This window comes from Empidonax traillii, unplaced genomic scaffold (assembly GCF_003031625.1).
Source record: "Empidonax traillii isolate 1590-97213 ecotype Southwest subspecies unplaced genomic scaffold, ASM303162v1 scaffold53:size2875158, whole genome shotgun sequence".
Classification (NCBI taxonomy): Eukaryota; Metazoa; Chordata; class Aves; order Passeriformes; family Tyrannidae; genus Empidonax; species Empidonax traillii.
In genome coordinates, this window is record NW_020955246.1 from 1,952,558 (window position 1) to 1,968,536 (window position 15,979).

General features: G+C 39.8%; 1 protein-coding gene across 3 annotated transcripts in view; it reads left to right on the forward strand.

Moving 5' to 3' along the window:
- SCG5 (secretogranin V) overlaps positions 1-15,979 on the forward strand; it is a 29,280-nt gene continuing 13,301 nt past the window's right edge. The window contains exons 1-2 of one of the 3 annotated variants that reach the window (XM_027879303.1): positions 1-123; positions 1,359-1,591. In XM_027879303.1, the coding sequence (XP_027735104.1) occupies positions 1,378-1,591 (214 nt within the window). In that variant the 5' untranslated portion in view covers positions 1-123; positions 1,359-1,377. Of the gene's footprint in view, positions 124-269; positions 709-1,358; positions 1,592-15,979 lie in introns of those variants that run through there. The other 2 variants (XM_027879301.1, XM_027879302.1) reach the window with 2 other exon arrangements.

A 15,979-nucleotide genomic window follows, 5' to 3' on the forward strand; every position in this document is an offset into this window, starting at 1 on the left:
CACGGTTCCTGCGCATCCCCCGGGCATCTCCCGGCGCGGGGAAGGGGGAGAGGCGGTGTGTGCGCACGGAGGATGCGCGGCCGCGGAGCCGCCGCACCCGCAGAGCCGCGCCGGGAGCGGGAGGTGAGCGGGGCGCTCCGCGGGGCGGCCTGGCCCAGCACGGGGGGTCGGTGCTGCCGCAGGGCTGCCCTGGGGCCGGGCCACGGCCCAGCTGCCCCGAGGGGCGCCTCAGAAGGGCACGGGGGTGCGGGCAGCAGAGCGGCAGCCCTGCTCGTCTGCGGATTTACGGGAATGTTCTGTAAAAGCGGGCTTTTTTTCCTCGAAGCAGAGGCTGTGGGGGCTGATGGAGCGGGAGGGTTGCGAGGGGCGTGCGGTGGTGTGGGGGAGCCGCGCACAGGCGTTGCTGGGAATATTCCCAGCATTGGGGTTTTCAGCCATTTTTGCTTCAAAGACGTTTCCAGGTACCTTGCGTGGGGCGGCTGGAGTATTGGAGCATCTTTTACTGTCTGGAGTGGTGAAATCAGACAGCTGTGCGTGTGTTAAGGACATACGTGGGGGAAGGGGGGGGTGGGGGGCACAAGGAGTCGAGGGGGTTTGTTTATCCAAGGGATTGGAAGTGATGCATTTTAATTATTTTCTGACGTGAGGGGAAAAGGAGGTTTGAGAAAACAAGCATTCTGATTAAAATTCAGCCTCTCAAAGAAGATAGTAAGGGATACTTTGATATTTTTCTTTTTGTTGTTGGCTTTGGGTTTCTTTTTTTCCTATTTAAACTGCACTGAGCAGCTATTTAGTGAAAGGGATTCAAGGAAACAAATCAATTTGCTTCAGGTGGGAAAGATGATGCATATGAAGTAGGAAGCCTTTTGTCTTCAGGTGCAAATAAACCATATCTAGGTTGTTCAGCAGTCTCTCATTATTCATTTTTCAGTCAATGCGAGAATAGAGCTTGGAAAATACAGTTCCTGCCTGAAGAGTTCTTAGTCTAGAGATTTATAAAATAGCGTAATAAACATGGGGGGGAGAGGAAGGGGAGGGGTGTAGTGGATGACATATTCTCATTAAATGAAAAACTGGATTCATTTTGTTTGCAGTGACTGTAATGAATGTTATGGGCAAATACAGAACAGAAAACTGATTTCTGCAGTTTGCTACTTAATATTTCTTTTAGAAGAGAAGAACAAACCCATCCTGTTTCCCCCCCTCCTAGTTTCCAGCTGGCTAGATTTTCAGCTGCCCCTAGAAGCTGTGGTAGTAAACTGTGACATCTGGTGGTAAGATCAGATGTTATTTCCACCATGTGTACAAGATTTTTTCCCCTACTATAATTTATAATCAAATTCTTTTCTTTTTCACAGGATAAAAGTGGCTACCACTATGATAACTACCTTGTTTTGCAACATGATATTTCTGCTGGCATTTGGATTGGCTTCAGCTTTCAGCCATAGCCCTAGGATGCCTGACAGGGTTACTGAAGCAGATATACAAAGGCTCCTCCATGGGGTTATGGAGCAATTGGGCATTGCCAGACCCCGGGTAGAATATCCAGCACACCAGGCTATGAATCTTGTTGGTCCACAGAACATTGAAGGTAGCTGATTTCTACTTTGACTTGTGATGAATTTATTAGTATGCTTTGGTAATAATTAAAACTTTGTTTATAGATGCAGAAATAATATCCTGAGCTTAAAATCAGGACTTCTTCACCATGTTGTTGCTTTATCTTGTTTTAAAATCGTCATTCATCTTCCACCTTCCTTAATGCAATAATGTTGCCAGAAGTAGTGGGATTTTTTTTAATGTACAGGCTTTGCAGAAAAAGTTATGTTACCTTAGCAGTGTCTGATCTCTAGTACCTCGAAACTATGGCTTTACTAATTTATACCTGAATATTGCGCATAAATATATCACATATATGTTCTACATGAATCAAATGTGACCTATAGAGTCCAAATCTCTTGGATTTTTATAAATGTTTACAGAGCAAAAGAGATCAAGTATTTACAGTGCCATGCAAGATAAAGAGATAAAGCTTACATTGGGATCCTTCCTTCATGCTGCAGAATCCTTCATCTGCAGGATCCATTCTGTAGAACACAGGAGGAAGCCAGGGCTCAAGATGCAGGCGGGAAGGACATGGATACTTGTCTTCCTGCATCCAAAAGTAGCACCTCAACAGTGTATTGATGTGATGAATGCTCTGGGCTCAGTTTAATTTTTTTTGGCCAATACCTCTGACCTGTAAGTTTTCCTTGGAATAAGTTTCTTAAAGCTATGTAAATCATCTGAAATATCTGGCTTAAATGTTAAGGTATTGTGATAGTGTTGCAATATGTTGCTATTTTAACTGTACAAACCAGCTTTTATTCTGGCGTGACAGCAAAAGCTTGAAGGTATGCAAATCCAAATATTATTGTTTGTGTTCGAACATCAAAACAGAGCAGAAGCTCTCAACCCTTCTCTCAGAATTAAACTAATTTGACACAGTGTAGCAAGTCTCCAGAGTCCATAAGACTGTGTTCTTTATTTTATCCTCATCCTGATCTACAGACTATCCTAGCCAAACAGATACAATTGCTCTAATGGAGGCTAAGGAGGGAATTAAAACTGAATAGGTATTTCTACCAGATAATTGCAGACCTAAATTTATATATTTTCTAAAGAAACTTTGATGGACATTTGTTTTTCTGCAAACTTTAATGACAGAGACTAGACTTAAAGAGTATAATTTGATCTGTGCCCTTTTCTCCTCCTTTGTGAATGTTCATACAAGGAGAAATTAGGACAGACTGGTAGAAATTAATAATTTTACTCCCCATCTTCCTCTTTTCCCTATATTAAAAAAAGAAATCCTTAAAAAAATATAAGCAAATCTGAATCTCTGGCAAATATTTAATCTCAGCTGTTTAACATTACTTTCTGATTACAGTATTAGCAAAACCAGAATAGGAATCTCTTAAGTATTGAAAATTTTCTAGTGCTTGTGAGACTCAAATAATGCTAGTTATTGTCATCTATACAGTCTTCCACAAACAGCAGGTTGAAAAATTTTTTGTGTTTTGTTTTCTTTCGTTTGTTTTCTTTTGTTTGTGGTTGTTTGTGTTTTTTTACCTTAAAAAACCCCTGTGTATATAACAGATTAAAACTGAAAGGTGACAAATCCAGTTGATTTATCATATTTAACACTCCCCTCTTGATCACATGAGGATGAGTTAAATACCATTGGTATTTAACATCCTATTGAGAAATTTCTGCAAAAGAAAAATGGTCTTATGGGGTGAATGCTATCAATCATTGTAGAAATAGACAAGCAAATCAGACCTTTGTAACAAATGCTGCTTTTCGTGGAATGTTCTGCATAAGTTTTTCAGGTAGTAATCACTTGCTCTTACTTTGGTTTCTTGTGATGATATGTGTCTGTCTATAGATAGACATCTCTTAAAGTATCTGATTAGAAACATCAACCTACGGAAGTGTTGGTTGCAGTTTCAAGATTAAAGTGGTCTGTCATCATTCCACGCAGTGTTTTCTCACACTGCTTTTTTTTAAAAACTACATATAATTCCGTAAAGTTTCACCATGAGTTTATCTTTAGATATATAGACCATGAGTTATAGGATAGTTAGTCCATCAAAACTTGCATTTCGTACTATATGGATGATTTTAACTATTACATTGTGAAAGACTTCACAACTGAATATAGCAGTTACTAATCACTTAACAAGGTTCTGTTTCATCCTCTTTCAATATTTATTTCTGCATAATCTGGAGAGGAACCTACACAATGGGTTTGACTTTCTATTAGGTATCTACTTTGGGAACAGAACCGCTAAAATGGCATGGTGAGACATTTATTCAAAACAGTCTAGTTCTGTAATGGTTACACAATGCTTTCATATATGGTATCTGCCTCAAAACTGCAGTTTTTATCATTTTCCCCACAACCTGCCCACTTCTTGACAGGGGATTGACATTCCTGACCTCCTAGTGGCTCCAGTCAGCCAACGTTTTCTGATCAAAAGAGAATAGAGCTGGATTCAGGCAAGGACCTCATTCTCTGGTGAGGAATGAGGATAGGAGGTGCTTGAATGCAGATTCCTATGAGTTAATGACCTATTATGGATAAATGAAGTGTCATGCTCAGTACAGGAAAAACATTGTGACTTTTCTGAATGGTTTTTTGTTTGTTTGTTTGTTTGTTTGTTTGGAGGGGAGAAAAAGGGACACAGCTGGATCTTACACACATATTTTATGATGTTCCATCACATCAAGCAAAAATAGAATTCTCTCAGGGGAGGAAGCAGCAATCTCTGCTCTGTTAAACACTTCTGTGGGACTTTCTGAATGAATATTTCTGTTAGTGGTACATTCTTACAGCTTGCTTGTGTCTCAGGTATTTCTTGGTCACCACCACTCCCCTACAACCCTCCAAAAGATAAAATTTAGGACTGTATTGGCTGTAGAAAGTGAAGTCACAAACTTATTCCATACCAAAGACAACTAAAAATAGGACACTTTTCAGAAAATACATTTAGTAGAATGTGTTCTCTTTCTGAAGTGATCAGACAGTTTTCTTGTTGATGGATAGAAAGAAAAAATAGTTTGTTAATTGGAAGAAGTAACTGCCTTTTCTTGTTTTAAAGTCTATAAATATATGGGATTTTTTTCTTCTTCTCTTTTCCGTTGTCAGTTTGCCTGTTACTTCAGGTCAGGCTGCTAAAATAGGAGTTAAGTCTAGAAAATGCCTGATAAAAAGTTTAATCCACTAAGAAATTATAGTGAAGTTCAGAGAGATGCAGAGACAGTGTGAGCTCTCATCTGTTAATTAAGTAGAATAGGACAAATATATTGCAGAAATGGGAATTTGCTGGCTGATTCCCTATGCTTGTGCACCACAGCCAGCAGATGGTGCATGGCATGTTAGCATGGTAGAAGCCAGACATATCCTACATGATGAGCAAAAATGTTTTAAATACCTGAAGGTGGTATTTTAGGATCATGTGCTTCTGCTGGTCACTTGAGTTTCTTTCTGTACACTCCCTGCTTCCTAAAACTAATAAACTCATATTAACTACTCTAATTTCTCCAATAATATTCCCTCTTCTAGTTGATTCACCTTTCTAGAAAGCTGTGTTGGAGTCACTTAACAGTGTCTATAAAAAGAGGGGAAAATATAGAAAGGCAAAATAAGAATTTTTAATGAGTAGCTGTGTTCCTGCACTTACTGTTTATCACTAAAATACTATGCAAGTCTATATTCAAGCTTTCTACAGATAAGAAGACAGCTGTATCTCTTTTAAAAAAACCCAATAGAATAAAATAATGAAGTACATTCAACATTCAAAAACATAGAAGTTAATTTTTCTGCTTGGCAGGATTTTTACCAAGTAAGAGATCACGTTTTTTAATTTTCTTTCCTTGCATGCTTATGTGTTTGTGTCAATATTGAAAGGGATTTGGGGTTGTTTGTTTGTTTCTTTGTTTGTTTGTTTCCCTGAGGATGGGAAGAGATTACATACATAATGCAAATTTCAGGACTATTATACCATTCATAGCAGAACAGTAAAAATCTCACTCAAACACATGGGGGCACCAGTAGTTCAACTCGGGCACTTCGTAGCACTTTAAATTCATAAGAGGAAATGTGAAGTCCTATTTTCATTTTACAAATATCATTATCTACCGTAAATTCAATACCCCAGAAAGCCTCTTGTGTGGTTGGTTTGTTTGTGTTTGATTTGGTTGTTCTATTTTTATTTCTTAAAAGCATTTCAAATTAAATTATTGTTGGTAAAGGTGCTGGCATGACAGCCTAGAGTCTGAAGTTTTCAGTCTGTGGAAGAGGCATAATGCTGTCAACCTCAGTGACAACATTAAATGGTGTCTTCCAAATCCTAAACATTTGTAGGAATAAGAAAATGTGAAAAATATGATGCTTCTTAGGGAGGCTTTTGACTCTCCTGCTGAGACTGCTTGTAGCTACTGAGGAAAGACTGGGGTTGGTTTGATTATTTTGAAAGGAAACAAATACCTGTTTATTGCTTCAGAAAAATGTTGTTACTGTTTCCCCGATTGAGATGATAAGGGAGTCTGTAACGTTTTGAAAATATTTCTACTAACAACTGGTAGTTAATGACTTGTCAGCACAGACTCTGTACAAATAGCACTTTGCATGACACCTACTGCCTGCAAAATTATGCAGATTACTCAGGCATTTTAATAATGTATGTTTTGTTTACATTTTACTAATAAGAAAACTTGAGTGCTGTATTTGCTGCCTGTCCTGCATCATACCTGCAAGACTGATACTTGTTTCCTACAAGCACAGTAAAATCCTTGTATTAGAAAGTTGAAAAAACTTTTGCTGATGAAGGCACTCGGTAAAACCAGCGCAGAACTGGCCTTTGCACACGTTAGCTTTTGGGCTAATGTGTGCTATTCTTATAACCAAATAGATTTGGACTTCCTTAGATGACTAGAAGTCAATGGTTATCGTATGATATCTGAGGGTCAGCAAACATGGCAGTGTGAAGTCTGTGTCCTCTTTGCTCTAGTTTACATCCTCCGTGCCAGACTCCAGGGACAGCAATGGAGTCCTGGGGCCAGCCATGCGGTTGAGCTGGGCAGACCTCCCACAGCCTGCCCTGCTGATTCAGGGCTGCTTTGTTAGTGCAAAGAGACCACACAATCATTTGGGATTGGGGCTATTATACCTGTTCAATAGAGAAAGTCTTGCTGCAGTTAAGACATAAAGTTGCATTCACATTGAGACTGCTTTTACACACATGACTTTAATCAAGCACTATGTTATGGTCCTGGCATTTAACAAACAAAATCAAACCCCAGCATCACTTTACCAGTCTCTGCTTTCAGGTTTTGTTTGTTGTTGTTGTTGTTTATTGTTGTTGTTGTTGTTGTTGTTTTCCCCAAATTACTCAAATAGCCCAGGAAATACTGCTTCAAAATTTAACATGGACATCTCAAATTAGTAATACAAAATGAAAGTGGTAAAGCATTTTTAATATATTAATATGGTAGGTATCTAGATTTGTATTTTATTTGTATTTTTATTCTGCAAATTGTAACGTTAAACATAACCAAGGTATCAGGCAGTGGTGGTGCATATTGTAAGAGAGGTACTTTAGAATTCTAATTTCTGAATTTAAAAGCAAATGACAGTGACAGATGACAGTGCTAGATGACATCAGCGGCTTATTGAAAATCTGGCCCATAGTATCCCTGATTCCGTATGAATTTATAAGCCATGACAAGCAGTGAATCATAAGAAAGCCAAGTGGATATTTGTGATGCTATGTGGAGGTTGTACCATGTTACCTCAATGTTTTTCACAACCTTCCATCTTAAGGAGCAGGAGCCAGTGAAGGCAGTAAGTGTTACCACTGCAAACTCTACCACTTCTGAGTTGTGGGAACTGCCCTTCCTCTTTGCCCTGCAAGAGAGATGCAGGCACTATTCCTGTGTTCTCAGTGTGGCTGGGGAGGTGCAGGGAAAATTCTCATAACTTCTGTTTTCATCAGAGAAGTCAGTCAATAGGGAACACAAGAAGAAAAGTGTATTAATCCCTGTTTCTCTCTAGATCTTTTATTTGCCTGTGGGTCTGAACTAAGAGACCTCTTTAGATTTGAGGCTTTGAAACCTTTTCTTGAAACATCACCTTCTTGTTACTGCAGAAGAGACCAACTTGACAGAAATCAACTGTGGGCACCATATAGCTGGTACAACCTGGGCCAGAAGATCCCTAAAAAATCTGGATGGCAACTTTATGGAACAGGTCCTAAAGGAAGTGACTCAAAAAATAAATGCCCACCTTGATCTGCTGCTTGTCAACAGAATGAATCTTGTGAGTGAGGTAGAGATTGGTGGCCATCTTGGCTACAGCAACTATGGAGTGATTGAGTTTAAAATCTCTGTTGAGAGGAGGAAAAGTGCCAGCAAATCCTCAACTCTGAACATGAGGAGAGAAGAGACTTCAGGCTGGTCAGGGAATTAGTAAGTAAAGTACCCTGGGAAAGTGTTTTTACAAGTGCTGGGGTCCATCAGTGCTGGTCACTTTTTAAACATCACCTCCTAAGGGCACAAGAGCAGGCAATTCCCAAATGCTGGAAGTCAAGCAGGTCAGGCAGAAGGCTGGCTTGGCTGAGGAGGGATCTTCTCTTGGAAGTAAGGCAAAAAAGGAAGGTGTATGCCCAGTAGAGGGAAAGTCAAGTGACGTGGGAAGAATACAGAGATGCTGCTTGCCATATGGAGAAAATTCCTATGGCCAAAGCTCAAATGGAGTTGAAGCTGCCAGAAATGTGGGGGACAATAAAAAGAGTTTTTTCAAATCCATTAGTGGCAATAGGCAGTGTAGAAATATCATCAGCCCCTTATAGGATGAGGATGGTCACCTCACAAACAGGGATAGAGACAAGGCAGAGGAATTTAATACTTTTTTTGCCTCTGTTTTCAACACGGATGATGGACCAAGGGGGTCTCAGTGCCCTGAGCTGGAGGACCGTGACTGCAAGAATGATCAACTCCCAGTCAAACCTGAAATTGTGTGGGATCTCCTGCTTCAGCTGGATCCCTACAAATCTATGGAGCCTCATGGGATTCAACCAAGAATCCTCAAGGAGCTGCTGATATCATTACAAAACCTCTCTCAATAATTTTTGAGCTGTTGGGAATCTTGGGATTCTTGGGAATCCAGAGAGATACCACATGACTGGAAGCTGGCAAATGTTGTCTGAATTTTCAAGAAGGGGAAGAAGGAGGACCCTGGAAACTACAGGCCTATCAGTTTTACTTCAGTGCCTGGTAAAGTTATGGAGAAGATTATTCTGGAAAGTATTAAAAAACACCTGAAAGTCATCTGTCACGGCCAGCATGGCTTCAGGAGAGGAAAGTCCTGCTTATCCAATCTGGTTTCCTTGTATGACAAAGTAACCCACCTAGCTGATCAAGGGAAGCCAATTGATATAATCTTTCTGGATTTCAGTAAAGCTTTCAATACTGGATGCTTCTGGACAAATGCTGGATAAATGCATCATGTGGTGGGGGAGCAATTGGCTCATGGGTCGAGCACAGAGGGTAACAGTGAATGGGGTGACATCAGACTGGTGACCTGTCACTGGTGGGGTTCTACAGGGCTCCATCCATCTTATCTTCAACATCTTCATCTTCAACATGTTCATAAATGAATTGGACACAGAACAGGGATACTAAGCAAGTTTGCAGATGACTCAAAACTGGGAGGAGCTGTTGACTTCCTTGAAGGCAGGGAGGCCCTTCAGAGACACCTCAACTAATTAAAGGGCTGGGCAATCCCCAGCCATAGGAAGTTCAACAAGGGGAAGTGCCAGATTCTGCACCTGGGACGGAGCAACTCCGGATGAACACACAGACTTGGGAATGAGATGCTGGAAAGCAGTGTCACAGAAAGGGACCTGGGGGTCCTGGTTGATGGCAAGTTGAATATGAGTCAGCAGTGCCCTGGCAGCCAGGAGGGCCAACCGTGTCCTGAGGGGCATCAGGCAAAGCATCACCAGCCGATCGAGGGAGGGGATTGTCCTGCTCTGCTCTGCACAGGTGTGGCCTCACCTTGAATATTGTGTGCAGTTTTGGGCACCAGAATATAGGAAAGATATTAAGCTGCCAGAGAGTGTCCAAAGGAGGGCAGTGAGGATGGTGAAGGGCCTTGAGAGGAAGTCGGACAAGGAGCAAGCTGAGATCATTTGGTCTGTTCAGCCTGGAGAAGAGGAGAGTCAGGGGAGGTCTCATTGCAGTCTACAACTTCCTTGCAAGGTGAAGAGGAGAGGCAGACACTTATCTCTTCTCTGTGGCAACCAGTGACAAAAACCAAGGGAATGTCCTGAAGTTGTGTCAGGGGAGGTTTAGGTTGGATATTAGGAAAAGGTTTTTCACCCAGAGGGTGGTTGGGTACTGGAACAGGCTCCTCAGGGCAGTGGTCATAGCACCAAGCCTGCCAGAGTTCAAGAAGCATTTGGGTGACCCTCTCAGGCAGATGGTGTGACTCTTAGGGATGGTCCCATGCAGGGCCAGGAGTTGGACTCAATGGTCCTTCTGAGTCCCTTCCAACTTAGCATATTTTGCGATTCTGTGATATATAAAATAAATCCTTGAGCATGCTAGAATTTATACCTTTTGTAATTGTTCTCAAAATCAGCTGCATTTCCCCATGTTCCCATCTGAATTTTAAATTAACTTGCAGTAACAAAATACTTTTAAATTTACTTGGCTCTATGAAAAGATATTTTAGAAGTCTAGACAAAGAAGAAATGCTTACTCTTCTTGATTGTGGTGTTGTGCATGGGAGATAGGATCCCTGGCATGCTCCAAAGGTTTCTAGAGCTATTTTCTCTGTGCTTGTCGTAGTGTGTGCTCTCAGCTGCAGGGATGAATGAGAAGAGGAATGTTCTCAGCTGTTAAACAGGAATCAGAAGCTGATTCCTCCCCTTGGGATACTTTAGTACATGAGCTGATCTGAGTCCCCTTTGCAGCACCAAAGTGCAATGTTCGGTCTGATCTTACCTCTCAGGGCTCTTGGTTTCACTGCTCTCTCTTGCATCTTCCCTGTGAGCCTAAGCTGTTATCCAAGTGCAGAAGGAACCTCACCTTGACTCCAGTGGTGTTGGCACAGCTTTGAGTAGAAAGGCCTCTACTTTTAGAGTTGTGAGGTTATACCAAAGCAGAGACTGGAGAGCCCTGTGGCTCCGCACTGGGAATGCTCACGATGAGGCTGTTTGGAGCAGCTAGAAAATCTACCCTGGTAGCAGCTGCCAGACAGGCATGGGAAAATTTTAAACATATCTGCTAAAGAACCAGCTGGGACTTTGAGACATCTGCATGGAAGAGGGAATTGAAAGAGTATGAATGGGGCAATGAACAGGAAAATTTTCTGAAGTTCAGTGGAGCAGTAGAGAGAAAACATGGTCCTGTTCTGGATGATTTTGGTGTGTCCATAATTCACTTTACACAAGTGAAAGGAGGATTTTTCCATGAGTGTGTTGACATTGATGGAGCATTTGGACTTCTCATACAGCTCGTGCCAGTGCCAGTGAATAAAATGTTCCAGTCTTTCACTGGTACATTTACATTTATAGGATTGAAATACTGTCCCATCCCTCATGGGATAAAGGAGGCCACTCTTTTCCAGTAGTCGCCCTGTTTCCCAGAGCCATGCACTGCATACGTGGTCATTAGTGAGGTTGTGCTGAGGCAATGACAGGAGTGTGCTATTTACTGGATGTGCTTTCCCCCACTCTGTTGATGCAGGGTGGCTGAAGTCAGAGCAGCAGAGGGGCCCATGGCTGTGTGCTGCAGGGTGCACTGTCTGTAAAAAGGGTAAGCTCATCCACACAGTGAAGTGTGAGAGCTTCTGCTCAAACTGAAGGGCAAGTAAATATAGTCCATTAGAGGACTGGTCAACCAAGGCAGGCTTAAGAGATTGCTTTTTTCACTTTGTCAGAGTAAGCTGCTGAATTTTTTTTATTGTGTATACAATTTGAATAATGACATATAAGCTACTGTTATAAATTTATTGTGAGGGGCATGGGCATTACTTTGGTCCTAACCATTTCACAATAAAAGCCTTTCATATCTTAAATATTTGTACTGTTTGTAATTAAAATATGGGATAAAACTGAATTGTTCACTGAAAACAAGGTCAGTAATTATATGATGTGTGTGCTTAAGGGTTTAGAAAACGCATTGAAAGGAATTTGTCGCTCTGCAGAGAAAAAGGAAAATTAGTCTTCATAGTTTCAAGAAACTTTATGTCATTAAGGAGAAGACAAGCTGGCTCTGGAATCTGGGATGCCTGAGCATGTATAGCTGTAGTCTTTTTGGGTTTCCTGAGGCATGCTCTTGAATGGTTAAGGAAGTTGGCTAGGTCTGCATTTTTCCATTCTTTGTTCTCCTATGCCTTTTCTCCTTCCCTATTCTCTTATTTAGCAGCTTCTGTGGAATAGTCAAAATGTGTTAATTTATATTTTTTTTCAGTGCCTCTCGTTTCCTGTGCTTAATCAACCTCAGTAAATAGAACAAATAGTCCAGATTAACAAAAGATTTTGCAAAGTAGTGAAGATGGTATTGCATCTCTGATTAATAATCTATTTACTTCTTCAGGAATCTGAGGCAAATGGGACAAAGTATACCAGGCTTCTCTTGCACCTCGTATTTGCTTGGAGTTAGGTCAAGACCATAAGAGGTGCAGTTTTTGCTGAGGGAGAATACTCCTCTGTGCACCTGGGAGGGACTTGGACACAAAGACTAAGGCATCTAGTATGACTCTCTAAAGTAAGGGGCTTTAATTTGGAATCTCAGATTTATTTACTCACGACAGATCCTCATGATCCTTTCTATTTTGTATCTCCTTGTTAAGATTGGCAAAATTACCTCTTTTCTGAATCTGTAAGCAGGGTAACCCTATCTTCACTGTTACATGGGAAATGGTTTCAATCAGACTGAAAGGCAAATTTGTCCCAGTATTTCTCTTTAAATGTTCTGCAATCATTTTACACTTTTAAAAAATCCATTCTCATTGACTTTCTTAAACTGACTCTTCTGGGGGACAGCATTGCCTGTTTGTAGTTGATGTGGAGGATTGCTCCCAACAGCAGATTTGTTTCAGCTGTGCTTTACACTACCAATAGATGGGTACCAGTAGCTAGAACTTCAGCAGACTAACAGCATTTCCATCAGATGTGTTTGGTCACGGGAATATTCAGTGCTTGCAAGAAACTAGTTGCTTGTTGTGTTTCTTTTCCTTTTATTTTTTCCTTTTTCCCTCCAAGAATTTAGTGGTTAAGTTGTTTGTATGGTTGGGAGACCCATACAGACAGTATTGCTCCTGCAAAGAAATGAGCTGAAATGTATGCACTTTAAATTTTAATCATTCCAAGTATCTGTAATAGATGTGATACTAGCAGTTGATGAGTCAATTAAATACTTTTCCAGAATTATAAGAAAGGTGAGGCATTGCTCCAGTTTTGTTTTCCACCCAGCAACAGTTCCAGACCAGTGCCAGATGATAACATATATGCATATATTTTAAGTAGAATCCAAAGCTCACTTAGGACAATACTGACCTCATCCCAAGAGACCTAAGCTTCTAGATTATCCTGTAGGAATGTAAAATACCTACATGCACAGAAATCCTGTATGCTGATTATTTTGGAGGGGTTCTTTCTGTTAGAATGTGGCACAGAAAAGCCTATTCATATAAGAATTAAGGAGAAATGGGAAAAATATCTAGCCATTCCTTTCTCAATCCAAGAGTGTTTGTACTATTCTGGATTTTTGTTAGTCCAGGTTTGAATAATTTGACAATGGTGTCTCTGATGGTTGCTTGCAATAGGAAATTTTTAAAAGTTCCTCAATATTTAGTTGTCTTGTCTTTTTCTTTCAGACTCTTCCCAAAGGTTCAAGGGATCCATCTCGTGCTATTTTTGTAGCTGACTGAATATGTTTGTATCACAATATTTTGACTTGGTAGATGCAGCGTATTTAATCCTAATATTTTTTTTTCAAATCAATAACGTTATAATACCAAACCTAATGCAGCTTGAGAGTTTCTGTACATAATACCCCTATTTGATATATCCATAGTATTTCATTTTTATTATTGTAGTCTTTGCTGAGTGCACTATTTATCAAAGATCATAAGGAATGAATTTTGCTGATGCTATTAAATCACTCAAGTGTGCTAAATTATGGCACCAGAGCAGGTGCTATTGTCTCCAGCTCTTTTGGACAGAAAGGAAAGGAAAAACCCTGAAATTATTCTGGACATTTATACCTAAAGGAAACAATTCTTTTTATTAATATGAAAAGATTGGTTTGTACTCACTCGAGGGGATTCTTGGCAGTCAGTTTAAACTTACATGTATATATAGCACAGTGGAGCCTTCTAAGTACCTCTGTTTTCTTTATAGATGGAGCTTTGGTGCCAAGAGGTCTGCACCACATACAAGCATAGATAGGCTTCTATCTGATGAATTGTTCCATAGTGGACCACGTTGTATACAGGATGTTCAAACACGTATTGATTATGTGGGTCTGTAGTTTACAGCAGAATCATAAACTGATGCTTTTAAGTACATATATGTAATCAATCTTCATGTGAAGGAAATCAGTACAAAAGAAAAATGTTATGCTATACGTTAGACATTATATTAAATTAAATTAGATAGCATGTATGTTATATGTTTTTTAACCTCAACACCATAACGTTCTTGTGTTCCAAGGATCGTCTTTGTGTGGACTATGGACCGTAAATGTATAATAAAGTTCATAGTGTGTTTAATGCTATTCTGCTTTTAGTACCATGTCTCATGGTCAGCTACAAATGAAAACCCTATATAACAGAGATGTAAATTCTTTATAGGGGTACTTTTATGTTTGTTACATATCTGTAAAACTTTTCTGCAACATTGCATTACAGAGTAAGAGATTTGTACTTGAGGGGAAAAATTAGCACACTGATTAGATTTTAGACTATTGTGCAAATAAAATAGAAATATATAGGCTTATAGACTAACTTGCTTCTGGTACCAAACATTCAACTGATTATTTACAAAATATAAACAATTTGGCTCAACTACCACTTTTAAATGGAGAAAAAAAATATAAAATTTGTGTTTTGTATTTGACTGCCTTATATTTGCAATTTTTACAAGTGATTATGTTAGCTTACAATGTTTAGCTGTATAAAAAATGATTTAGGCTGGTAATATTTATTTGTAATTTGGGACAGGAGTACCTGAATGAATCCTTTGGAGCAACTTTCATGTTCAGAGGCTTTATTCCCATCTTCTGGATCTATGAAAAATACATAAATTGAAAATAAGACTATTTGGTGATAATATGGTGATTATGCTATTTACCCAAACAGTTGTGTCTGCATTTACTCTTTAACTCATATTTTCCAATTGGTCAAATTCCTTTTCTTCTCATTCATTGTTAATTTATATGTTTACTGTATGTTATTACCCCTCTTTGGATAGGGTTTTAAAAAAATATTGTGCTGCTGTCACAAAACCATCTCAGTTGCTGCAGTGTATGGTGGCTGTCTTATGTCAGAGAAAAGAACACACTTGAAAGTAACTTTTTATTGGTCTGAAATTCAAAAGAATAGTGTATAACTGCATTTAGAAATCTCCACAAGCAGCTGGGGTTTAGCCTGTGGATGCATTTGATCAACAAAGCTTGCAGAAAAGATCTGAGGCAGATAAATATTTGTAGAGAGGCACATAGAGAGAGTGGCCTGAGCTTGTTTCCCAAATCCCTAGTGGAAGACCCTACTTTTCAAAGGCAAGGCACCCAGCTGAGATGTGTAGAAGAAGGCCATAGCACACCAATTCTGTGTGCATTTACCCAAGAACAGTGGGCCCATCATCATGTCCCCTGTCACTGAGTTATAAAACCTGCTGCACACTGCTGTTGTAACCTTGCAGTGATGGTAATCAGAGTCCCACAGGTCAAATATAAAAGCCTGCATCTAGAACCGATAAGTAAAGGTGTAGAAGTCACTGAATGTGATGTTTTGTACTAAATTTACTACTATGTAGGTATACATGTGCAAGAATTCCCATCAACAACAGGGACTCTTCATCACTTTTCACCATTACTGCAGGAAGTGCAAATTTACATTTAAGAATTGATTTGAATTAAAAATAATTTTTCTAGGTGGATACAACCAAATTTGCTAAATATTCTGGGTCCCCAAGGACCTTAATACCCTAAGTCCCCTTGGGATTTATTTTATTAATGTATTTCTAGGCTGTGCAGATAGTGTTATTTTTTTCTACAGTGTCATCAACTTTGTATTCTTGCTGTGCTGCTATCTTGTCATATCTTCTATTATTAGTTGCTACAGTGAACAATATCAGTTATTGAAGATGATTGTGCAGCAAATGTATCAAATTTCATTATTGTCTCATGTTTGTTTTTCTTTGCA